Source organism: Macroventuria anomochaeta (assembly GCF_010093625.1).
Source record: "Macroventuria anomochaeta strain CBS 525.71 unplaced genomic scaffold BU25scaffold_1, whole genome shotgun sequence".
NCBI classification, from domain to species: Eukaryota; Fungi; Ascomycota; class Dothideomycetes; order Pleosporales; family Didymellaceae; genus Macroventuria; species Macroventuria anomochaeta.
The window spans coordinates 800,814-818,385 of NW_022985362.1; the positions used below are offsets into that span (position 1 = coordinate 800,814).

The window sequence follows — 17,572 nt, forward strand, 5'->3', positions numbered from 1 at the left end:
AAGTCCAACACATCCGGATAATCCAACGTATTAAAGATCTTCTGGTTGTATAACAAGACTTGAAGTTGTATACGCAATGTTCTCGGTGCAGCGACGATCTCTATCCACCGAGTCTTCGTCTGATTGCTCTCGCATCGCTCGCAACGGAGGTCGTTTCACACCATGCTGTAGTGCGCCAAGTATGGTCTCAGCGATGTCCATATGCCTCGGAACAATACCAAGACTGATGGAGGTATTGTTATTCGCCTCCGGGTCGTGGGGCGCCCCGAATACCTTGCAGCGGTCGTGGGGTTGGAGGGTTAGATCATAGAGGGTATCGCGTTGACGTTGCCAGTTCGTGTTGACGTTGCCAGTTCGTGTTGACGTTGTCAGTTCTTACTGCTGTTTTGCAGTCAACAAAGAGCTTCGTCAAGTTTCATGTAGAGCGCAACTTACTCTAGGTTCTCCCTCAGCGTGTCAGTGATCGAGTCGTAGAAGGGATTCGCAAGTTCTTGCTGACCAAGTTCAAAGAACGGTGACTGGTGCGACATGTGCGCAATGCCTTTCAAAATATTGTTATGCGGAATGGGTACATGGCGTTGGGTCCCCAGTATTTGCTGTACCAGACGCTTTAGGTGGCATTTGAGACACTGAGTATCGAGCAGAAGATGATGTTGTGCTGAAGAACCCAACTGAGAAAAGGTGGTTGGTGCTCCAAGGCCTGCACAACGGATCTTTGTTAGCAAAGATAGAGACCGTTGAGCATACCTCGACTGTGAACATGTGGCCTGCTGTTCTGGGGAAGCCATCCCATTTTCATTCGCACTGCTTATTGAGATGTCAGCTATGCGCTATTACCAGATACCAAGTAACCAAAAAAGTCGAATATGAAGGCAGGTCTGACAAGGATCTGGGAGGTACTCCGTGCAGACCTATAGGCATTTCGCAACTTGATGAGAGCATAGAGAACTGCAGTAGATTCCGTATATATCCCGTGACACCTTTACCAGCGTTGAGGGCCTCCAGAGGTCGATATTGAGTGTTTGGGCTCCAGGCTGTTGTATCTGGCTTTTCCTGCTCCTGCAAAGGCTGTTGCAAACTTACGATGTGGTCTCTCTGGAGTTGCAGAACCGTTCTTTCCAGCACCACAGCGCCGCGACTGCGTGTAGTCACCATTATACGATATTGAAGCCTGGAATGTGATCAAGCGGGAGACGTGTTGAATTGTAGACGAATGCTTTCTGGAGCACAAATTGAGAGTCGTCCTGGGGCCGGGGAGTCATGTTGAACAAAGACATGGTGGTGACAAAGGCGGCATGTTTGTCTCATTGTTTGTTGGTCATTCATCCTCGAACTTATAGAGACGGTCTCCAGCACAAAGAGTTCTCGATTTCCTTCGGCTTTGTTCAAGAACCGGACTGGCCAGGTCGACGAGTCCATCATGAGGTTTGCATGTTCGCAACCCGTGAATTCAAGGCCTCTCATCTGTTTTTCCGTCAGTGCTGTCACATAGTCCTAATCGTTCGTCTGCGGTACCTCACTGAAAATGGACCAAACACGTCAAACAGTTCCTCAGCAGCCAGCGTGGGCTCTTAAGACTGCGATGCAAATCAAGCGTGACGAACGGATAACTGCAACTCTTTAGAATCCATGTGACGAATGCAAGTAACTGACAAGCAAAGGTCCAGAATATCTTCATGGCCTGGTTGCCGCTCAACTTGACCGGCGCAGCTCTGCCTCGACCGAGTTACGACGGTAGGGGACTCATCAATCCCCAGTCACATTATTATCAAGATGTCGTGTTGCAATCCCTCCTGCACGTCCCTAAATTCTGTCGGTGGGTATGGGCGCATGACCACAATCCGAGGCCAGGTCATGTCCCAGCGGCGTGCATGCAACGTGTCTTGCAGGACCTCGTGGAGGATTTCTGGGGCGAGTCAAAACCCGCACATCCAGTACAGGCGACTGAAGCGTTGCTGCGAATTGCTAACATGGCCGCTCAGGACCCAAGCTTCAGCCATGGCATGACAGGTGATGCACAAGAGTTCCTGACCTGGCTAAGCAATGGGATGCAGGACATCACTAAACCTGCCAGGTTTCTTCAGCAAGAAGCGTTCTTTGCAATCCACTACCCTGATGCAGACGTCCAGTGTCAATCCTGTAGTCATCGGTATACGGTTCCGAACATTGGTTACTCGGAGTGGGCTATGGAAGTCAGGTTCATACCCATTTGCATGGAACCTTGTTCGTGATACTGCTTGACGGCCTTTAACCTCTCGTGAACCAGGCTTGTCCGAGTTGCCACGTTTTGAGGCAGCACCGTACTCATCGCCTCATCGAAGCCGCACCGCAGATCTTGCGCATGTGTCAGTATCAATGAAAACAGAGCTAACGGGACTTTCAAGTGGCTCAAACCCTTCGATATGGAAGAGCACATCGATTTGACCGACTTCCAGAGCAACAGTTATTTGCCATTGCGATATACGCTAAGCAGCGAAGAGACATGTCTCCAGGAGCATTGCAGCATATGAAGGACTTCAACGGCCTGGAAGAAGCGATCGAGGAACAGTTGTATGATATTCTTCTTGTTGATAAATGGAGACATACCTGCATTCGTCGAGAACCCAGTTCTTTCTCGCCTAAACAGCAGTGGGTGTCGTCTCTTGCAGTTGCCATGGTTGTCAGAGAAGTAGCCACAGATGTGTTGCAGCCGACATGACGGATCGAGGTAGTGCGATTACTCGTGTATCTGTTTCTGAAGCCAAAGAAAGGGTATCATTCGTCGTACTGGACTATCGTTCGTCTGATTCTGCTCCGCGCCGTCTCCTACCACCTTATGTTGAGATATCGATGGCTCGTACTATGTCGGTGCCTTGATGACAGTCATTCTAGTTGTCGCTCCAAGGCATCCCTCGTGCTTCACTCTCTATTGCTAGAGTGTGTGACCATTGTTGTCTCGAACCAGACGTAGGTGCCTCGACCGTTGCTCAACCGTACTTCCATTGCTGACCTTACTGCTTTGTTGCCGTCGTAGGTTCGCTCTGCCACGCAAGCGCCCATCTCCTCTTGAACACGTCTATTGTCTCTTGTGTCGAGCGACCCTTTTCCTTCTCTTCGCGGTTGATGCGTGTGACGGCGGCGGCGAGACCGATCGAGATAGCGAAGAGGGGATCGAGAGCTCTACGAACGAAAGTGAGCACGAGTCTGTAATGCTGAAGAGGCATGTGAGGACATACTTTGATATGATGTACATGCTTGCTGCGTCGGGCTTCTTAAGCTCAATCTTTGATCGCTTGTGGGTTGGCTGCTGATCTGGCGCTGAGTGCACACTGATGTCAATTGTGTGGTATCACAGTGTAGGACTTTCAGTTGTGTGACGTTTATAGGGAAGAGACAGTGTTCATTCAGTATTGATGCTGTGGTGTCGAGTATCGATAAACTTCCCCAAGATCGGCGACCCACACTTCAGGCCGCGGCCTGCCCCACGATTGCACGTGAATGCTGATACGATACCCAAGCTATCTACTGAAGCGCGATAAGCTGTTCCATGCCTGCATCGCTTTACGTGAGTGTCAGGTACGGCGTTCTTCTCCTGTTCGTTAGCTCCGAAATAGCTGGTCAGGTGGACGATGTCCAGATGGCGTCATCGTCTCAGAGGCCGGCTGAGCCGCAAGTCACGGTGGACTATCAGCGGCGCGTAGAGCTTCACGGGGCAGGTTGAAGATGTCACACAGAGGAAGATGATGTCGTAAAAGAAGATATGGTGCATTTGGGCTGGAAGTAATGATCAAATTACAGTGTGGCAGCGCAGAGGGATAAGCCAAATCAACCAACCAGCCTGACCTCGGTCTCGCAGCTATGATCACACAAATGTGGCATCATACTGGATTGTAACAGCCAGTCATCGCGCTGCCGTAGAAAACCGAAGCCAGCTCCTCCTCAGTCCCAGTTGTGGTTGCCTTGCGCTGAGTCTCGAGGAAGTAGCCACCGCGCCCCTCGACTGCCGTGATGTCCATAAGTCGTCCTAGCCATTTGTCCTGTTGTAGTGAAGAATGAAGAAAGCCCGTGAGATCCGAAACGCCCGTGAGTACACCGTGCCGCATGATATCGAAGAAGTAAGAGGGAGCGAGCTCCTTAAATCGCCTCACCGAACGTGTTCTCGCCCGAGTAGCTGCGGCTTTGTTAGCACTTGTCTTCAGCGACATTGAAGTGTACAGGGAACATACGTGATGTAAAGGAAGCCGTCCTCGTCCTTGTGCTCCTCGTATATCGAGCTCATGAGAGCGGCTGTGGGCGGTAGGACCTCATCGACGAAGATGAAGATGGCCTTCTCGGGCGACAGCTTAATGCGCTTGCGGATAACGTAGACGAACTGGCCGACGGTGAGGTCGGCAGGAACCAGGTACTTCTTCTTGTCGATGGTTGCGATGTCTGACTTCTCGACCTTCTCACAGATGACCTATTACTGTTAGTTGCTCGTTCTTGCGAAGAGAAGGCTGTAGGCAGACATACGGGAATGCGGTCGTTGTACTTCTGGCGAATGCGCTCGGCCTCGGCCTTGCGCTTCTCGAATGGGTGCTCGTCCTTGAACTTGGAGCGCATGTTGACGGCGATAAGTTTACTGTGGTGTGATTTTCGGTGGTAAAGTTAGCAGCAGGTGGTTGCAGAAAGTTGTGCAAGTGGTGTGGCGTGGCAGAAGTTAGGGAGGAGGTGCAGCGGTGTAGGTGAGCTCAAGGCAACAAGCGGGGCGCGTAGGATCACCAGCGACGGCTTAGTCAATGCGGTCAACGAAGGTGACCGTAACAGCCACTTAACTTAACTTTATCGGCAAGCGCATTCTGGATCGAGACACTTCAAATGCCTTTCCAAGTACTCGCTCGTCATGCGAAGTACCGCCTTCATTGTTGCGTTCGTGAAGGTGACTATTCTTTGTATGGTGTGCTGACCGCCTCCGCGTCACGCCTCACAAGTCACTTGCTCAGCTTCCTATGACCCAGCCTAGCCTTGAGTCATCTGCACCGAGGTACCCACAGAGGTCTGAGACAGCACTCAGGTACTTGAGCTTTCCCCAAATCTATTGCACTGTCAAGTATTCTATCGATGAGCATACGGATTTACGACCTCAAATTCACGATAGACGCCCAAACAAGGATGTGTGTACAGCCTAGTATCTAACAAAAGGCCCGTCACCAATCCCAAGGCAAGTACCCTGTTCCATCAGCTTTCTGACAACACAAGTAAATGTCGAAAACTACATTTCCTGCATTGGAGCAACGTGTCTGCCAAGAGCATACCTACTCAAGGCGCGTGGAAGAGCAACCATGATACATGAGTGAAGGGCGGCTTAGTAACTAGTCTGCGGGCGCGCCTCGACATATGATGCTTCGACCATGGTGTGATATGCTCGATACTTTCCAAGACGATTCTCTTTTCGCAGCACATCCAATATAAATCGAATCGGCTCGCGTGCATTCCCTTCTTCTTGTATGGTTGTATTATAGCCTTGTAATTCTTATTGAAGCCAGCATTCGTCCACAATGCTTCCTCGACCTTCATTCCGTGTAGCCAGAGCTCTCGAGCTTCCCACCTGCTATGCGCCCCGCCCATCGTTACGCGCAAATTGTCTAAAGAGCAGGCAGACACAGACTCAAAGGAGACGCATGGGTGAATTCCCTCGCAATTACAAGATCAAGCCAGACCCGTTGGAAGAATGGCGAAATCCTCCGCCGAGCAAGTGGCCGAACAGGATTCGGCTGCTCATGCTGCCCTTCGTGGGCGCTATCATATACTCTATGGTATGTGTACGCATTGCATAGGAGCTGGGATTTGAATTTACATAATACAGTGGACAGAGTCGGACTCGCTGAAGACCGAGACGCCCTCAATCGCCCAAAAAGATGCCCTCCTCAAGCGCGAAAACGGCGTGTCCGAGCAATCGCCCATGCGCCTACGAATGGAACAATTCATAAAGCAGCACCAGAAGCAGATCGTCTCTGAGTTGGAGAAGGTCGATGGCACAAAGTTCACAATCGACTCATGGCAGCGGCCAGAAGGCGGTGGTGGCATTACCTGCGTGCTGCAGGATGGAAAGGTCTTCGAGAAGGCCGGCGTGAACACCTCAGTAGTCTACGGCCGCCTCCCTCGCGCTGCGATCCAGAAGATGCGCGTGAACCACAAAGCACTCGATCCTGACGTCGACTCCCTCGAGTTCTTCGCTGCAGGCCTGTCCATGGTCTTGCACCCGCACAACCCCAACGCTCCGACCGTCCACCTGAACTACCGCTACTTCGAGACCGCCGACGAGTTTGGCAACACCAACGCCTGGTGGTACGGCGGCGGCTGCGATCTTACACCCTCGTACCTCTACGACGAAGACGCGATACACTTCCACAGCGAGATCAAGCAGGCGTGCGACAAGCACGACAAGGCATACTACCCACGCTTCAAGAAGTGGTGCGACGAGTACTTCAACAACAAGCACCGTGGCGAGACACGCGGTGTAGGCGGTATTTTCTTCGACGATCTCGATGAGACAGAGAAGGATCAGGAGCAGCTGTTCAGCTTCGTTCAGGACTGCTTGTCTGCTTTCTTGCCGTCGTACCTGCCCATCATCAACAGGAGGAAGGACATGCCGTTTACAGAAGCTCAGAAGCACTGGCAGCAGATCAGGAGAGGGCGATACGTCGAGTTCAACTTGGTCCACGACCGTGGCACAGCGTTTGGCTTGAACACACCGGGTGCGAGGGTGGAGAGTATCTTGATGAGTTTGCCACTCACATCGAGGTGGGAGTACATGCACGCACCTGAAAAGGGCAGCAGGGAAGAGCGCCTCATAGACGTGCTCAAGAACCCCAAGGAGTGGGTGTAAGATAGGCGAAGTGTATATACTGTAAGACAATCTACGACACAACAACACCCAAAGCAATTTGAGACGGGCCAGAGCGGCAGCCTCTCCATTTGTATCACTGCCGCCTCTTTGGTTAATAGTTCATGGATGTTTGGTTGTTGTAGACGCCACAGAAGACGTGTCAAAGCTGGGGTTGGATCTTGAAATGAGGCTGTCATCCAAGCTCCCCTCTTCCGCGCACATGAACTGACGATGGTGCAATTTTGAGCGGGCTTACATAGACGGATGACATCTTATCTTCTGAAGCATCGACTTCCGGGCAAAAAGAGACAAATATGGTAAGAAGAAAGGTCCTTTTTTGATGAGCCTCGAAAATCCGTAGACTCCATCAGTTCTCGAAGAAGGCGTTTTGTTAAAGGAGGATGCAAAAGAACCAGCGCGGAAAGAGACGACCGCAGAGGAGGCAGGCCTTATACTTCCCCAGAACGAAGTGGAAGGAGTCGCCATTTTCGTATCACTCACCTGTGCTCAGCACGTTGTCACCACCATGCGTCTGCACCTCGATCTTTTTGATCATGCGAGAATCATGTAGACGCCAAAGACAAACATATATGGTTGAGCATATCGTTTTAAGGCATAGAAGGAGGCACTCATGGGACCTGGGTAGTTGTCTTTTGGTTGGATTAAATAGCAGGAAGACAGACGATGACTCCATGAGGGCATATCTCGGCGATTTGAAATCCATGTATGACTGGCGCTGTTGGAAACGAGAGAAAGTGGAAAGGTCGAGAGAGATGTAGAGAGTCTCAGAAATAGAGGATGACAGAAAGAGCCGCCCGACGAGCAGACATTAACCTTCGAGATGCTGTTTTTGTTGTGGCTCAAACAGCGCGAAACTCCATCGGGCAGCCATGTTGGTGTTTGAATATTGCTTTAGCAAAAGAAGTTTGTGGAGAGGACGATGTGGATAGGAGAAACACTGGGCTTTATAGGAGTTGGGAGGTGGACAGACTCACATGTAGCCCTGCTAAAAGTCATTGGATGCATCAGACAGCCTATTGTACTGGTGCTAGAACTACTGCGACATGACATCTTGGTCGTTCTGTTTTGGTTCAATAGCCATGTGTTCGCGAACGCAGCCCATAGCTCAGCCAGGCATACAAGGTCGGAGCGCAGAATCTTAATCGAAAGAGATGTTTCCGGAGCTGCTATTCACGCACAGAGAAGAGCAGCAGACATGTTGAACTCCTCTATCCAATTTCGGTAAGACACGAGCAACTCGAACACTTTACGGCGTGTTGGTATTCCGTTTTTGGGTACAGGCTATGCAGAAATGGTGCTGTGTAATGGCAGGCTGGATAGCGAAATGGCATATATATGCCATTGTGAGACGGCAGCCAGAACACTGATGTATCTGCTTGCTTTCCTTTTCGGTACGTCAAGCAAACATGAGCTGTAAGCACATGTTTTCTGATCCCATGCCTTCTTTTTGACTGACTTTCAAACATTGCGACATGATAATTGGGAAGTGATGCCTTTACTTGTGGGCTACAACGGCTAGCATCGAGCCACTTGTTAACAATCTTGGGGCCGGAGACAGTTGTTCTTATTTGATTTACTCTTTTTGATAAGAATGAACTTTTCACAGCTCTCACAAGAGCTATGGGCAGATATCCAGTCATTTCGATCTCATCGGGTATCGCTTTCGGTACTTTAGGTGGAGAGGAAAGCAGCAAACCTGAAGAATAGAGAAAAGCAATTTGAAACTTCCAGCATAAGTAAAAGCTCATGATGTATCAAAGTCTCTCGGGTCGGAAAACATAGGAACCAGCTCCGCATGTTTGGTTTAGCGGACTGACGGTGTGAAAAAGGATAAAGACTTGGAGGTAGCGAAGAGTAGTTTTATACACTCAAGCACGTTCAGCGCCCAGAAGCGACATGACTTGATATTTTCCTCCTTTGAGATCAACATGCATGCTTCCATTTTCTTTTTTAGTGTATTCCAGGCTTATTGTAGGAGGCAAAGAGACGCACGTATACTTGTTTCCCATGCGGTTTTTGGTTTGTGGAAGTCGTGCAACTTTTCCGCAAAAAATTCGTCATCTCAGCCTTTCTGCAAACGTCTCGCACTTTTCATGAACACTCTTGACGAGGTTTTTGGATTTTTAAACGGCAGCATGTATTGTTGGGCAAAGCGAGGGTGACGGAAAGATCGAAAGTAAGCATGAGGGTCCGCCGATACTGTACATGCAAGCACGAGCTGACTGTTTCTGCTACTCGACTCTTGACACATGTGACTGCATCCAGAAGGGTTTTTGGAAAGCTCTTCAATGGACACAGGCGTTGACGTAGACAGGACCAATCTGCTCAGGAAGAGATCTGGAGGATGAGGTGAAAGGGACATGTCGGAAGCATCGCTCACAAGTGAGTGGCAACTCCAGGGTCCTTCATCAAACGGGTATGTAGTGCAACTGGTGAAATACCTCGCATGTCATCGCCCAGACACGTCGGAGATTGGCGAAGAAGACGATTTGCTCAAAGAGCATAGCCTGACAGGAACCTTTGCCCATTGCGATCGGGAAGTCAGGAGGAATGGGTTCGAATCCCGCTATATCCAACTATTTTGCGCTTTCTTCGTGCTTCAGCGTGCTTCAGCGTGTATAAGCGAGCAACGCGTCGCGCACGTGGCAAGCTTCATGTTCACCTTCACCGGCACATGGACCTTGGAGGTCCTTCGCTCCTTCCCGGCTCTTGTTGAATCACCACAACGCCCACGCATCATTTTCGCACCGCACACACTCATAACACTTTGTATTCTCCATCCACCTTCACCAACATGCCTTCTGCTCGCAAAGCCGTTGTCATGGGCAAGACCAGCACCTCTGCGCTGCCCGCTCAGCAGATCACTCTCACCGACAGCTCTGGCAGGATGGCTAGACCTGTCCTATCTACTACGGTAGCCGGCGCTGAACGCGTCTTATCTACAACTGAAGAGGTCGTAGCCGGCACTGGCAAGCTCTCCCAGAGGTCGCGAAGCCATGTGTCTTTCGAGAGTACTGACGTTGCCGAACTCACGCTTTCGCGCAACAGAAGTCTCTCGACCGCTGCAGGGGCCAGCTCCAATGCAGCTTCTTCTGGCGTTGCGTCACGCGAGTCAGTGAAGCCGTCCCGCGTCACCAAAGGTGAACGAGATCTTCTGGAGGAAGTTGACGTTGCCGTCTACACACCGTGGGGCGATGTCAACCTCCCTCTCGCAGAACGAGCTGGAGCCTTTAAGGCCAAGCAAGATCAGCACGTAGCGGCAAGACGAGAGTACGAAGCTCTTGGAGATGCCCGTGTAGTCTGCACTACATGCAGCCATCTTCACGTTGCGCCTTAGATCAACCGTGAGGCCCTTGCCAGGGCGTACGTGTCCGGTAAGGAAATGTTGAACCTGTATCAGCAGCACAATGCGGCCGTTACCCCTACTTCTGTCCCTGCTTCCCAGCCTAGAATGGCAAGGGCTGAACAGCAGGTCGTTCGTGCGAGTGGCACCACTCACGACGAGCGACAGCGTAGAGCAGTCAACAGCATGGCTGATATCCTTATCAATCCTGCTCGGATCAGCTTACCTGCAGATATGCAGAGTGCCGTGTTCTCGGAGCTGATCTGCAGAGCCTTGAATCCAACCGCAACTCCCCCGAATGCCCACATTCAAGAACTTGCTCAAAAGTACATCCAAGCCGTACAGAGCAACGACTTTCGTGCACTCCCGCAAGAGAATCAAGTTCATGTACAAGACGAGCAGATGGCTTGGTTGAACGAGAGTTTGGTGGCATCAGCTGGCACTGCTCCTGCTCAGCCTGCGGTGAGACGCAAGGCTGATGAGGACGATGACCCCCAGAAAGAGGTCAAGGTAAAGGTCCAAGAACAGAGGGAGGGCAGATAGACGCGTTTCGGAGGTGACAACCTCCACAAAAACAAGCCCTGAAATGCTCGTCCTCCACATGGTCAGGGTAGGACCTTCATGCTTGTCGAGCGAGCATGATGCTAAAACAGGCAAACAACCTTCTGGTGAATTTGTCCTGTGAGTCTTTCCCTTCAATGCTATCGAGCTCTGCTAACAGCTCTTGACCCACACAGACTAATCCACGACGGCTCTCGTAGCGAACCGCGATTGGATCCATCTTCGGCGGAATCGAATCCAAGCAACAGCATATGCGATCGTTGCAGGCGGTCTATACACGGACTGCGGCGCTGCAGGGCGTATGTACACACATACAAGGACGGGGAGTAGACCGAGGATCTGGACTATCGGTTGAGAGCTCATGAACGAAGAGCTAGTACCAGTTGCTTCGCTGCAGGGTGTCATGTAGCTTTCAAAATTTGCTTTGTAATATCATCATCGCCACTAGGCTCTCCATTTGATGGTGCTTTACCGATTGGAAATCCAGTCGTGGCCGTACTGAGATAGACCACTACCGTGAGGTCTTGCCGCGCGCGGTACACGGATCCGCATACAGGCATCGGCCGCGCTTCAGCAGTCGTGAGCCGTGAAGTTCGTGATCAGCTGGTGGCGATGTCTGTGATGTCCGGCCGCGGATGTGCTTCGAGTCCTTCAATGTGGACCGTAAGCTACATTGTAACACATGACGAACTCTGATCGCCAGCCTGCTGCGCAGGCTGCGGATTGTCAGCAACAACTCCGTTGCTGCGTAGTCACGTGGTCTTTCTCACTCTTCCCACCTTGATCGACGTTTGCAAGAGTAGGGTCGGAGGTGGCGTTTTCGATGTGGTTCGATACTCTCGTCTGTTGTGAAGTGTAGAAGTCGTGGTCGTATTTCGTTATTGGTCCTTAGTTATATGGACTTGATTTTAAGGCTAACGAGCTGGCTAGTTGCTCAATCCTAATGCGCAATGTAGTGCTTCCTAATTTGCGTTGCCTGCCTTGTTGTGGCTCGATCTGGGCTGCGCTGGGAGTTGCGTGAGCAAATGGTATTTGGCGAACAGGTTGGTCTGCTGCTTTTGGAATCACCATATCTCTCCTCGCATTGCCGTTCATTGATCCTTTGAAGCAGAATGTATCGTGCGATTCTAGCATTTGTTAGCAGATTGTGGTCTGACACTGCTTACTCACCCTGGCTTTTGCCCAATCCAGATAAAGCTATTCGCAGTTTGTCAACGGCCCGCACGAGTATGCAGGCGAGCAATATCGAGAGCAGAGCGCATGTATTGGAGAGCTCGTTATGCGTACACTGTGCTTTACACACAAGATCGTAGTGGAGAAGGTAGAGAAAGAATCACAAATGCCTCTAGAATTTCTGTACACGGAGGAACTAATATGACAGGGGCCAATCCAGCAGAGGCTCGTAACCCGTTCGATCTTGTTGTATATCTGACACAGACAGTACCAAATGGAAAGTTGACCCAAGGAAATGTGATATTGGTATTGGTATTGGTATTGTGCGTTTGATGTGGTGTTTTTAACCATTCGTTTACTCGTCGTTGAGCTTCTGGCCAGGAGGAAGGTTCTTCTCGGAGACCGACTGGACCATCATGCCCTTGTAGCCAGTGATGGGCTCTGTTCCCTGGGCCTGCGATATGTGTTAGCACATATTGCGTCATGAGGAATGCTGCCACCACAGCATTGATGCTACGCACCTTCATGTACTCCTCGGTAGCCTCCTGCCACTCCTTGGTCATGGTGCGGGGCCTGATGGGGCTGGCGAACATGCGGGTGAAAGTGAAGACGGCGAGAGCACCGAAGCAGACAGCGACGGAGAGGAAGAGAACCTTGCGGCCCTCATCCGGAGGAGGAGGACGGCGGGGGCCGTGGGGGCCGAAGGCAATGAAGTAAGCTATAGGTTCGAACCGTGGTTAGCAGAAAATCCTTATAAATGAGTGTGCGATGCGTTGTGGGAGGTCACGCTGGGTGCACCAATGCCACGGGCCAACTCGGGTGCACCATTATCGACCCCGGGTACGTCATGCGCCTGTCCATGAAGCTCAATGGCTCTGTGAAGGGTTATACGCACCAGCCTTCTTCTCCTGCAGAGTCAACTCCTTCCAGTCGGTTTTCATGCGGTCCCTCAGCGACATCCAAAGGTCGGCCTGCTCCTGGGGAGGAAGGCTGCGGATTGTCAGCAACAACTCCATTGCTGTGTAGTCACGTGGTTTTCTCACTCTTCCCACCTCTGCTCGATGTTTGCGAGAGTAGGGTTGGAGATAGCGTGTGCCTGGCGGAAATGCTGGAGCTGGCTGGTGACGGGTGCGGTTCTGGGGACGGCAGCAGCGCGCGTCGCCCGGACGATCGAAGTGCGCATCATGGCGGCGGTAGAGTGGAGAGAGTCGAAAATTGCGAATGGAACGGAGAGAGCTTCCCTTCGAGGGACCTGGAGCTGCCAATGGGTGCTGGTGATGACGGTGGTGATGGTACAAGGAGACGGTCGAGCTTGCAGTGGGCAGGCTTGGCAAAAAACCGAAAGTCATTCGACTGGTGACACAGACCACACCAGGGACGGCGCCCAATGAACGCGCCGTTGAAACTCACCCTCATGAACGAGAGCAAGGCTGCGCAACTTCAAGTGAATGTGTGCGCTTCGTATGCCCAGACCTTGAACAATTGGTGTGAGCTGTGGAAGCGATTGTTTGTATCGCTCTTTCCACGTTTTCGCTCATGATCAACATGGGAAGAGCGAGCACTGCAGCCTCACCGCTGCTGCAGAACGGCACGGCGTGTGTTAAGCAGCTCTCAGATAGCCAATGGCACAGTGAAAGCTGTAGCTCGATCTGCAGGACTGATAAACGCACACGTTGCTGCTCATGCGTGCTCATGGCTGTTCGTGAAGGGGCTCAACGTTCGATCGTGGCAGCCACTGAGGGGGAAAGAGTATGCATCGAGAGCGTTGTTGCTGGGACGTGCTGGCAGCTATGAGGGTTCAGATGTCCTATATAGTACTTAAGCTCTAGTTGCACATGAGCAATGCGTTTGTAGCACCTCGCAGATCGCGTTGCTAAAGCTCGCAAACTGCCTCAATTCCGGACGACCGGTTCCAGAGTAGTTGGACAACAGTCACTCCATATCCTTTACAAGCCACGTGTAGAACAAATGGACCACAGAAGCTCACGTCCCTGAAAGAGTTCAAGCCTCATAGAACTATTTCAAGATGGTTGTGTTGTCTACCTGTACACTGTGCGGCTGCGCTTCAAATAGTCACATGACCGTGGGGCTTCTAGTCAGGATATTCAGTAGTCCTTGAAAGCAATGAGGGGACAGAGTTTCGTAGTGCTTGATCAGAGGAACCAAATCAATTCTGGCAAGGGCGACTGGTTTCTCGAAACCTTCTTTCATGTCTGCTGCTCGAGGGCGTTTCGTGGTGGAGATAATTATAGCTTGGCGATAGCCTCAAAGCTCGAGCTCAAGCTTGTCAGCCCTACGGAGCTGGGGGCTTCGATCACAGCCTCACGCGTAGATGCGTCCAAGTTGCCCCTCAAACCTTTATGCAGGTACCTTGGGAAGTTCTGGACTCCGTTGTCGCACATCACTGTCAGGTGGTGAGTTCAGGTCTGCTTTAGCTGACCCCTCGTCTAGCCCATCTCCCAAGTCTCGGCCGCGGATGCGTTACGCCTCACATCTCAGTCAATCTCAACGACTACGTGCTCGACTTGCGTGGCGGTCAGAATCTCGGTGGTTGCACCAAAAGCTCGCCTCCCCGCGCTGACCGATTCCGCGGTGTCGAATCGCTGTGTTTATTCTATCGAATGATCAGATGATCCTGGATACATCAGAGATTGCCGGTCACGCTGAGTGAATGCTTCTGCCAACTAGCTTGCTCCATGCCGCCGTGGCGAGCATTACGAGACGTGCGGATACTTATTTCGTAAGCTGTTTAGAGATGTGCATCTGCGGTGCTGGGCGTGCTTGGTCTGTATGGCTGTTCGCAAAAGCCAAGTGAAGCAGTGTGCATATGCAAGGATAGCGGTTGAACACATCGTGGACCACAAGTCAGTGCAATGAGGCTCTAGGTGGGCACCAGCTCGAGGTTGCAAAGAGGGCCTCGGGCACACTTTAAGCCCAGGTTCGACGCATCCGGGAAGCTCCTTCACCCCGTTGCTTTCCGCGCATTCTCACGATGGCTGCTCAACGCCCGAGGTACGGTTGCAGCTGTGCAGCCTGGCATCGAGCTCGTCGCAGCCGGCCGGGTGTGTGGGAGGGCTCAAAGGAACTCATTGGATCCGGCCCGCGTCGCAGCTATCAGATTACAGTACTTTTTTTGACCTGTGACGTTTTCCTCATCAGCTACTTTAGCCCCGCTCACCCCACCATACGACCCAACAAACACCGCGCCTTCCCAGCCCACCACAAATCTCTTCTTCCAAGCTTCCAGACTACTTTAGATCCCTTTAAAGCGTGAGCACCTCTTGACTTTCCAATTCATCACTCCCTCTCAATTGACACTTTTCACAGAACAAAAGTCTATCCATCATGGTTGTCAAGGTAAGCCACTGCTACCCCTCTTCAGCTACCAACAGCTACTGACGTCCTTGACAGGTCGGTATCAACGGTTTCGGCCGCATTGGGCGTATCGTCTTCCGTAACGCGTGAGTAGACCTCTTCGTGAGTTTCAGAATGAGGTGAATGAGCTAATAATGGTTTTGCAGCATCGAGCACAACGATGTCGAGATCGTCGCTGTCAACGATCCCTTCATTGAGCCCCACTACGCTGTAAGCCCCCCAATACTCGAAGCACCGGCTCAGCACGGATACAAACGCTTCAGAGACTATCAGATGAGGGCGAGAAGCTGACAGAACTGCAGGCCTACATGCTCAAGTATGACAGCACGCACGGCCGCTTCAACGGCGACATCAAGGTTGAGGGCAACAACCTGTCCATCAACGGCAAGACCATCCGCTTCTACACCGAGAAGGACCCCGCGAACATCCCCTGGAGCGAGACCGGCGCTTTCTACGTCGTCGAGTCCACCGGTGTCTTCACCACCACCGAGAAGGCTAAGGCTCACTTGAAGGGTGGTGCCAAGAAGGTCGTCATCTCTGCCCCCTCTGCTGATGCCCCGATGTTCGTCATGGGTGTCAACAACGAGACCTACACAAAGGACATTGAGGTCCTCTCCAATGCCTCTTGCACAACCAACTGCTTGGCTCCCCTCGCCAAGGTCATCCACGACAAGTTCACCATTGTCGAGGGTCTCATGACCACTGTCCACTCCTACACCGCCACCCAGAAGGTCGTTGACGGCCCCTCCGCTAAGGACTGGCGTGGTGGCCGTACCGCTGCTCAGAACATTATCCCTTCCAGCACCGGTGCCGCCAAGGCTGTCGGCAAGGTCATCCCCGACCTCAACGGCAAGCTTACCGGCATGTCTATGCGTGTCCCCACCTCCAACGTCTCCGTTGTTGACTTGACTGTCCGCATCGAGAAGGGCGCTTCCTACGACGAGATCAAGGAGGCCGTCAAGGAGGCTTCCGAGGGCAAGCTCAAGGGCATCCTCGGCTACACTGAGGACGAGATCGTCTCCTCTGATCTGAACGGTGACGACCGCTCCTCCATCTTCGATGCTAAGGCCGGTATCTCCCTGAACAAGAACTTTGTCAAGCTTGTCTCCTGGTACGACAACGAGTGGGGTTACTCCCGCCGTGTCCTCGACCTTTTGGTCTACATTGCCAAGGTTGATGGCAACGCTTAGGAGTCAGGACAGAGCCAGGCTATGCCTAAGCTTTGAGAGCTGAGTTGGAAGGACATGAAAGCCACTGTGTTAGTAGTTCCTAGGATGAAAATACGCTGGGTTTGCAGCACCAAACATGTGTTTACGCCAGATATGAATCAATGAATAATAGTACAACAAACAACTTGTTTTCCTCACCGTGAACCTATCTTGATTGTCGAACTGACCCTTAGCAAACGACACGCGATATGCAACTGAAGCTGCTCTCACCCGCCGACGGTCGTCATCCAACGGAAGCTACCCCTGTCGACGATTGTCTAGCGTCCGCATACCAGCCTTTCCCGAGGCTATCATATCTGGGGCAGCATGTGCGGATGCGCTCCCGAGGAGTACCACAATGTGTATATTCCGCGTTAGTTCCCGATATTCAGACCCTTTTCGACTGTGGAGTTGCTCGTTTTACGTACGGGGAACATATGGGGCTGCGTCCCGGAGCAAATCGGGTGGAGAGTGCTCGGGACTTGGAGGCGTGGCTAGAACCGGCTTTGAGGTTTCTGGGGAAGAATAGAGGTGAAGTGTGGCTGAGGATGGAGTGCTGGGTGGGTGTGGGTTGAATGTTCTTCACATGTGGTGGGTTGTCGTGCTTTTGGAGAGGTTGTTGGCTGAGTGAGTGTAGGGGAACCTTGTAAGTGCACCTTTGTCTCCGACTGCACGGCTATATTGATTGTTGATCTAAAAAAACAAAGGGGGGGGGGGGGAACACGACTTCGAACATCGAATAAAACCCAACTTCAGGTAAATTTCGTTGCAGAAATAGTGAATTTCTGCTGATCTCAAGAGCATTTATAGCCACCTCTTGGACAAGGTCGATATGGCATTTAAAGTCATAGATGCCACGAATCTTGCTATGACTCAAGGCTCAAGGCAGGAACATCTTTCGGCAGGAAACTCCTTGACTATCAGAAGATTGGAGCGGCATTACATTGCCCATTTATTCGCATAGACACTGCAGCGCAGCACCTGCTACATGCTCGTAGCAAGCAATTTGGCTTCCAAACAAGGGTAGCATATCGCAGATGATAG

The 17,572-nt window shown here is 51.7% G+C and overlaps 9 protein-coding genes across 9 annotated transcripts; 4 read left to right on the forward strand and 5 right to left on the reverse strand.

Annotated features, from left to right (window-relative positions):
* Positions 1-30: 30 nt before the first annotated feature.
* On the reverse strand, positions 31-1,277 carry BU25DRAFT_416664 (uncharacterized protein; the record flags this gene model as incomplete). Its single annotated transcript, XM_033699892.1, has 4 exons — positions 31-223; positions 436-700; positions 1,084-1,171; positions 1,230-1,277. The coding sequence occupies 4 exons, from the start codon at positions 1,275-1,277 to the stop codon at positions 31-33; spliced, it is 594 nt and encodes a 197-aa protein (XP_033567642.1).
* Positions 1,278-2,561: 1,284 nt separating this feature from the next.
* BU25DRAFT_405348 (uncharacterized protein) lies at positions 2,562-3,545 on the reverse strand. Its single transcript, XM_033699760.1, has 2 exons — positions 3,216-3,545; positions 2,562-3,159 (listed from the first exon to the last, which is right to left on the reverse strand). Exons 1-2 carry the CDS (start codon positions 3,230-3,232, stop codon positions 2,991-2,993), a joined length of 186 nt encoding a protein of 61 aa, XP_033567643.1. The 5' UTR covers positions 3,233-3,545; the 3' UTR covers positions 2,562-2,990.
* A 568-nt stretch (positions 3,546-4,113) lies between these two features.
* BU25DRAFT_328340 (light chain 3) lies at positions 4,114-4,581 on the reverse strand (the record flags this gene model as incomplete). Its single annotated transcript, XM_033699518.1, has 3 exons — positions 4,114-4,150; positions 4,206-4,438; positions 4,492-4,581. The coding sequence occupies 3 exons, from the start codon at positions 4,579-4,581 to the stop codon at positions 4,114-4,116; spliced, it is 360 nt and encodes a 119-aa protein (XP_033567644.1).
* Positions 4,582-5,046: 465 nt separating this feature from the next.
* On the forward strand, positions 5,047-7,146 carry BU25DRAFT_464501 (coproporphyrinogen III oxidase). The gene is made up of 2 exons (XM_033700122.1): positions 5,047-5,774; positions 5,825-7,146. The coding sequence occupies exons 1-2, from the start codon at positions 5,517-5,519 to the stop codon at positions 6,845-6,847; spliced, it is 1,281 nt and encodes a 426-aa protein (XP_033567645.1). The 5' UTR covers positions 5,047-5,516; the 3' UTR covers positions 6,848-7,146.
* A 705-nt stretch (positions 7,147-7,851) lies between these two features.
* On the reverse strand, positions 7,852-8,922 carry BU25DRAFT_6914 (uncharacterized protein). The gene has a single exon (XM_033700218.1). It carries the CDS (start codon positions 8,614-8,616, stop codon positions 8,077-8,079), a length of 540 nt encoding a protein of 179 aa, XP_033567646.1. The 5' UTR covers positions 8,617-8,922; the 3' UTR covers positions 7,852-8,076.
* Positions 8,923-9,662: 740 nt separating this feature from the next.
* Positions 9,663-10,205, forward strand: BU25DRAFT_453222 (uncharacterized protein; the record flags this gene model as incomplete). The annotated part of the gene is made up of 1 exon (XM_033700075.1): positions 9,663-10,205. The coding sequence occupies one exon, from the start codon at positions 9,663-9,665 to the stop codon at positions 10,203-10,205; it is 543 nt and encodes a 180-aa protein (XP_033567647.1).
* Positions 10,019-10,852, forward strand: BU25DRAFT_5853 (uncharacterized protein). The gene has a single exon (XM_033700215.1). The coding sequence runs from the start codon at positions 10,251-10,253 to the stop codon at positions 10,752-10,754; it is 504 nt and encodes a 167-aa protein (XP_033567648.1). The 5' UTR covers positions 10,019-10,250; the 3' UTR covers positions 10,755-10,852.
* Positions 10,853-12,103: 1,251 nt separating this feature from the next.
* Positions 12,104-13,244, reverse strand: BU25DRAFT_6315 (COX4-domain-containing protein). Its single transcript, XM_033700217.1, has 4 exons — positions 12,989-13,244; positions 12,841-12,935; positions 12,467-12,663; positions 12,104-12,399 (listed from the first exon to the last, which is right to left on the reverse strand). The coding sequence occupies exons 1-4, from the start codon at positions 13,129-13,131 to the stop codon at positions 12,301-12,303; spliced, it is 534 nt and encodes a 177-aa protein (XP_033567649.1). The 5' UTR covers positions 13,132-13,244; the 3' UTR covers positions 12,104-12,300.
* Positions 13,245-14,798: 1,554 nt separating this feature from the next.
* BU25DRAFT_5859 (glyceraldehyde 3-phosphate dehydrogenase) lies at positions 14,799-16,624 on the forward strand. Its single transcript, XM_033700216.1, has 5 exons — positions 14,799-15,215; positions 15,273-15,302; positions 15,357-15,406; positions 15,467-15,530; positions 15,623-16,624. The coding sequence occupies exons 2-5, from the start codon at positions 15,291-15,293 to the stop codon at positions 16,508-16,510; spliced, it is 1,014 nt and encodes a 337-aa protein (XP_033567650.1). The 5' UTR covers positions 14,799-15,215; positions 15,273-15,290; the 3' UTR covers positions 16,511-16,624.
* Positions 16,625-17,572: the final 948 nt, after the last annotated feature.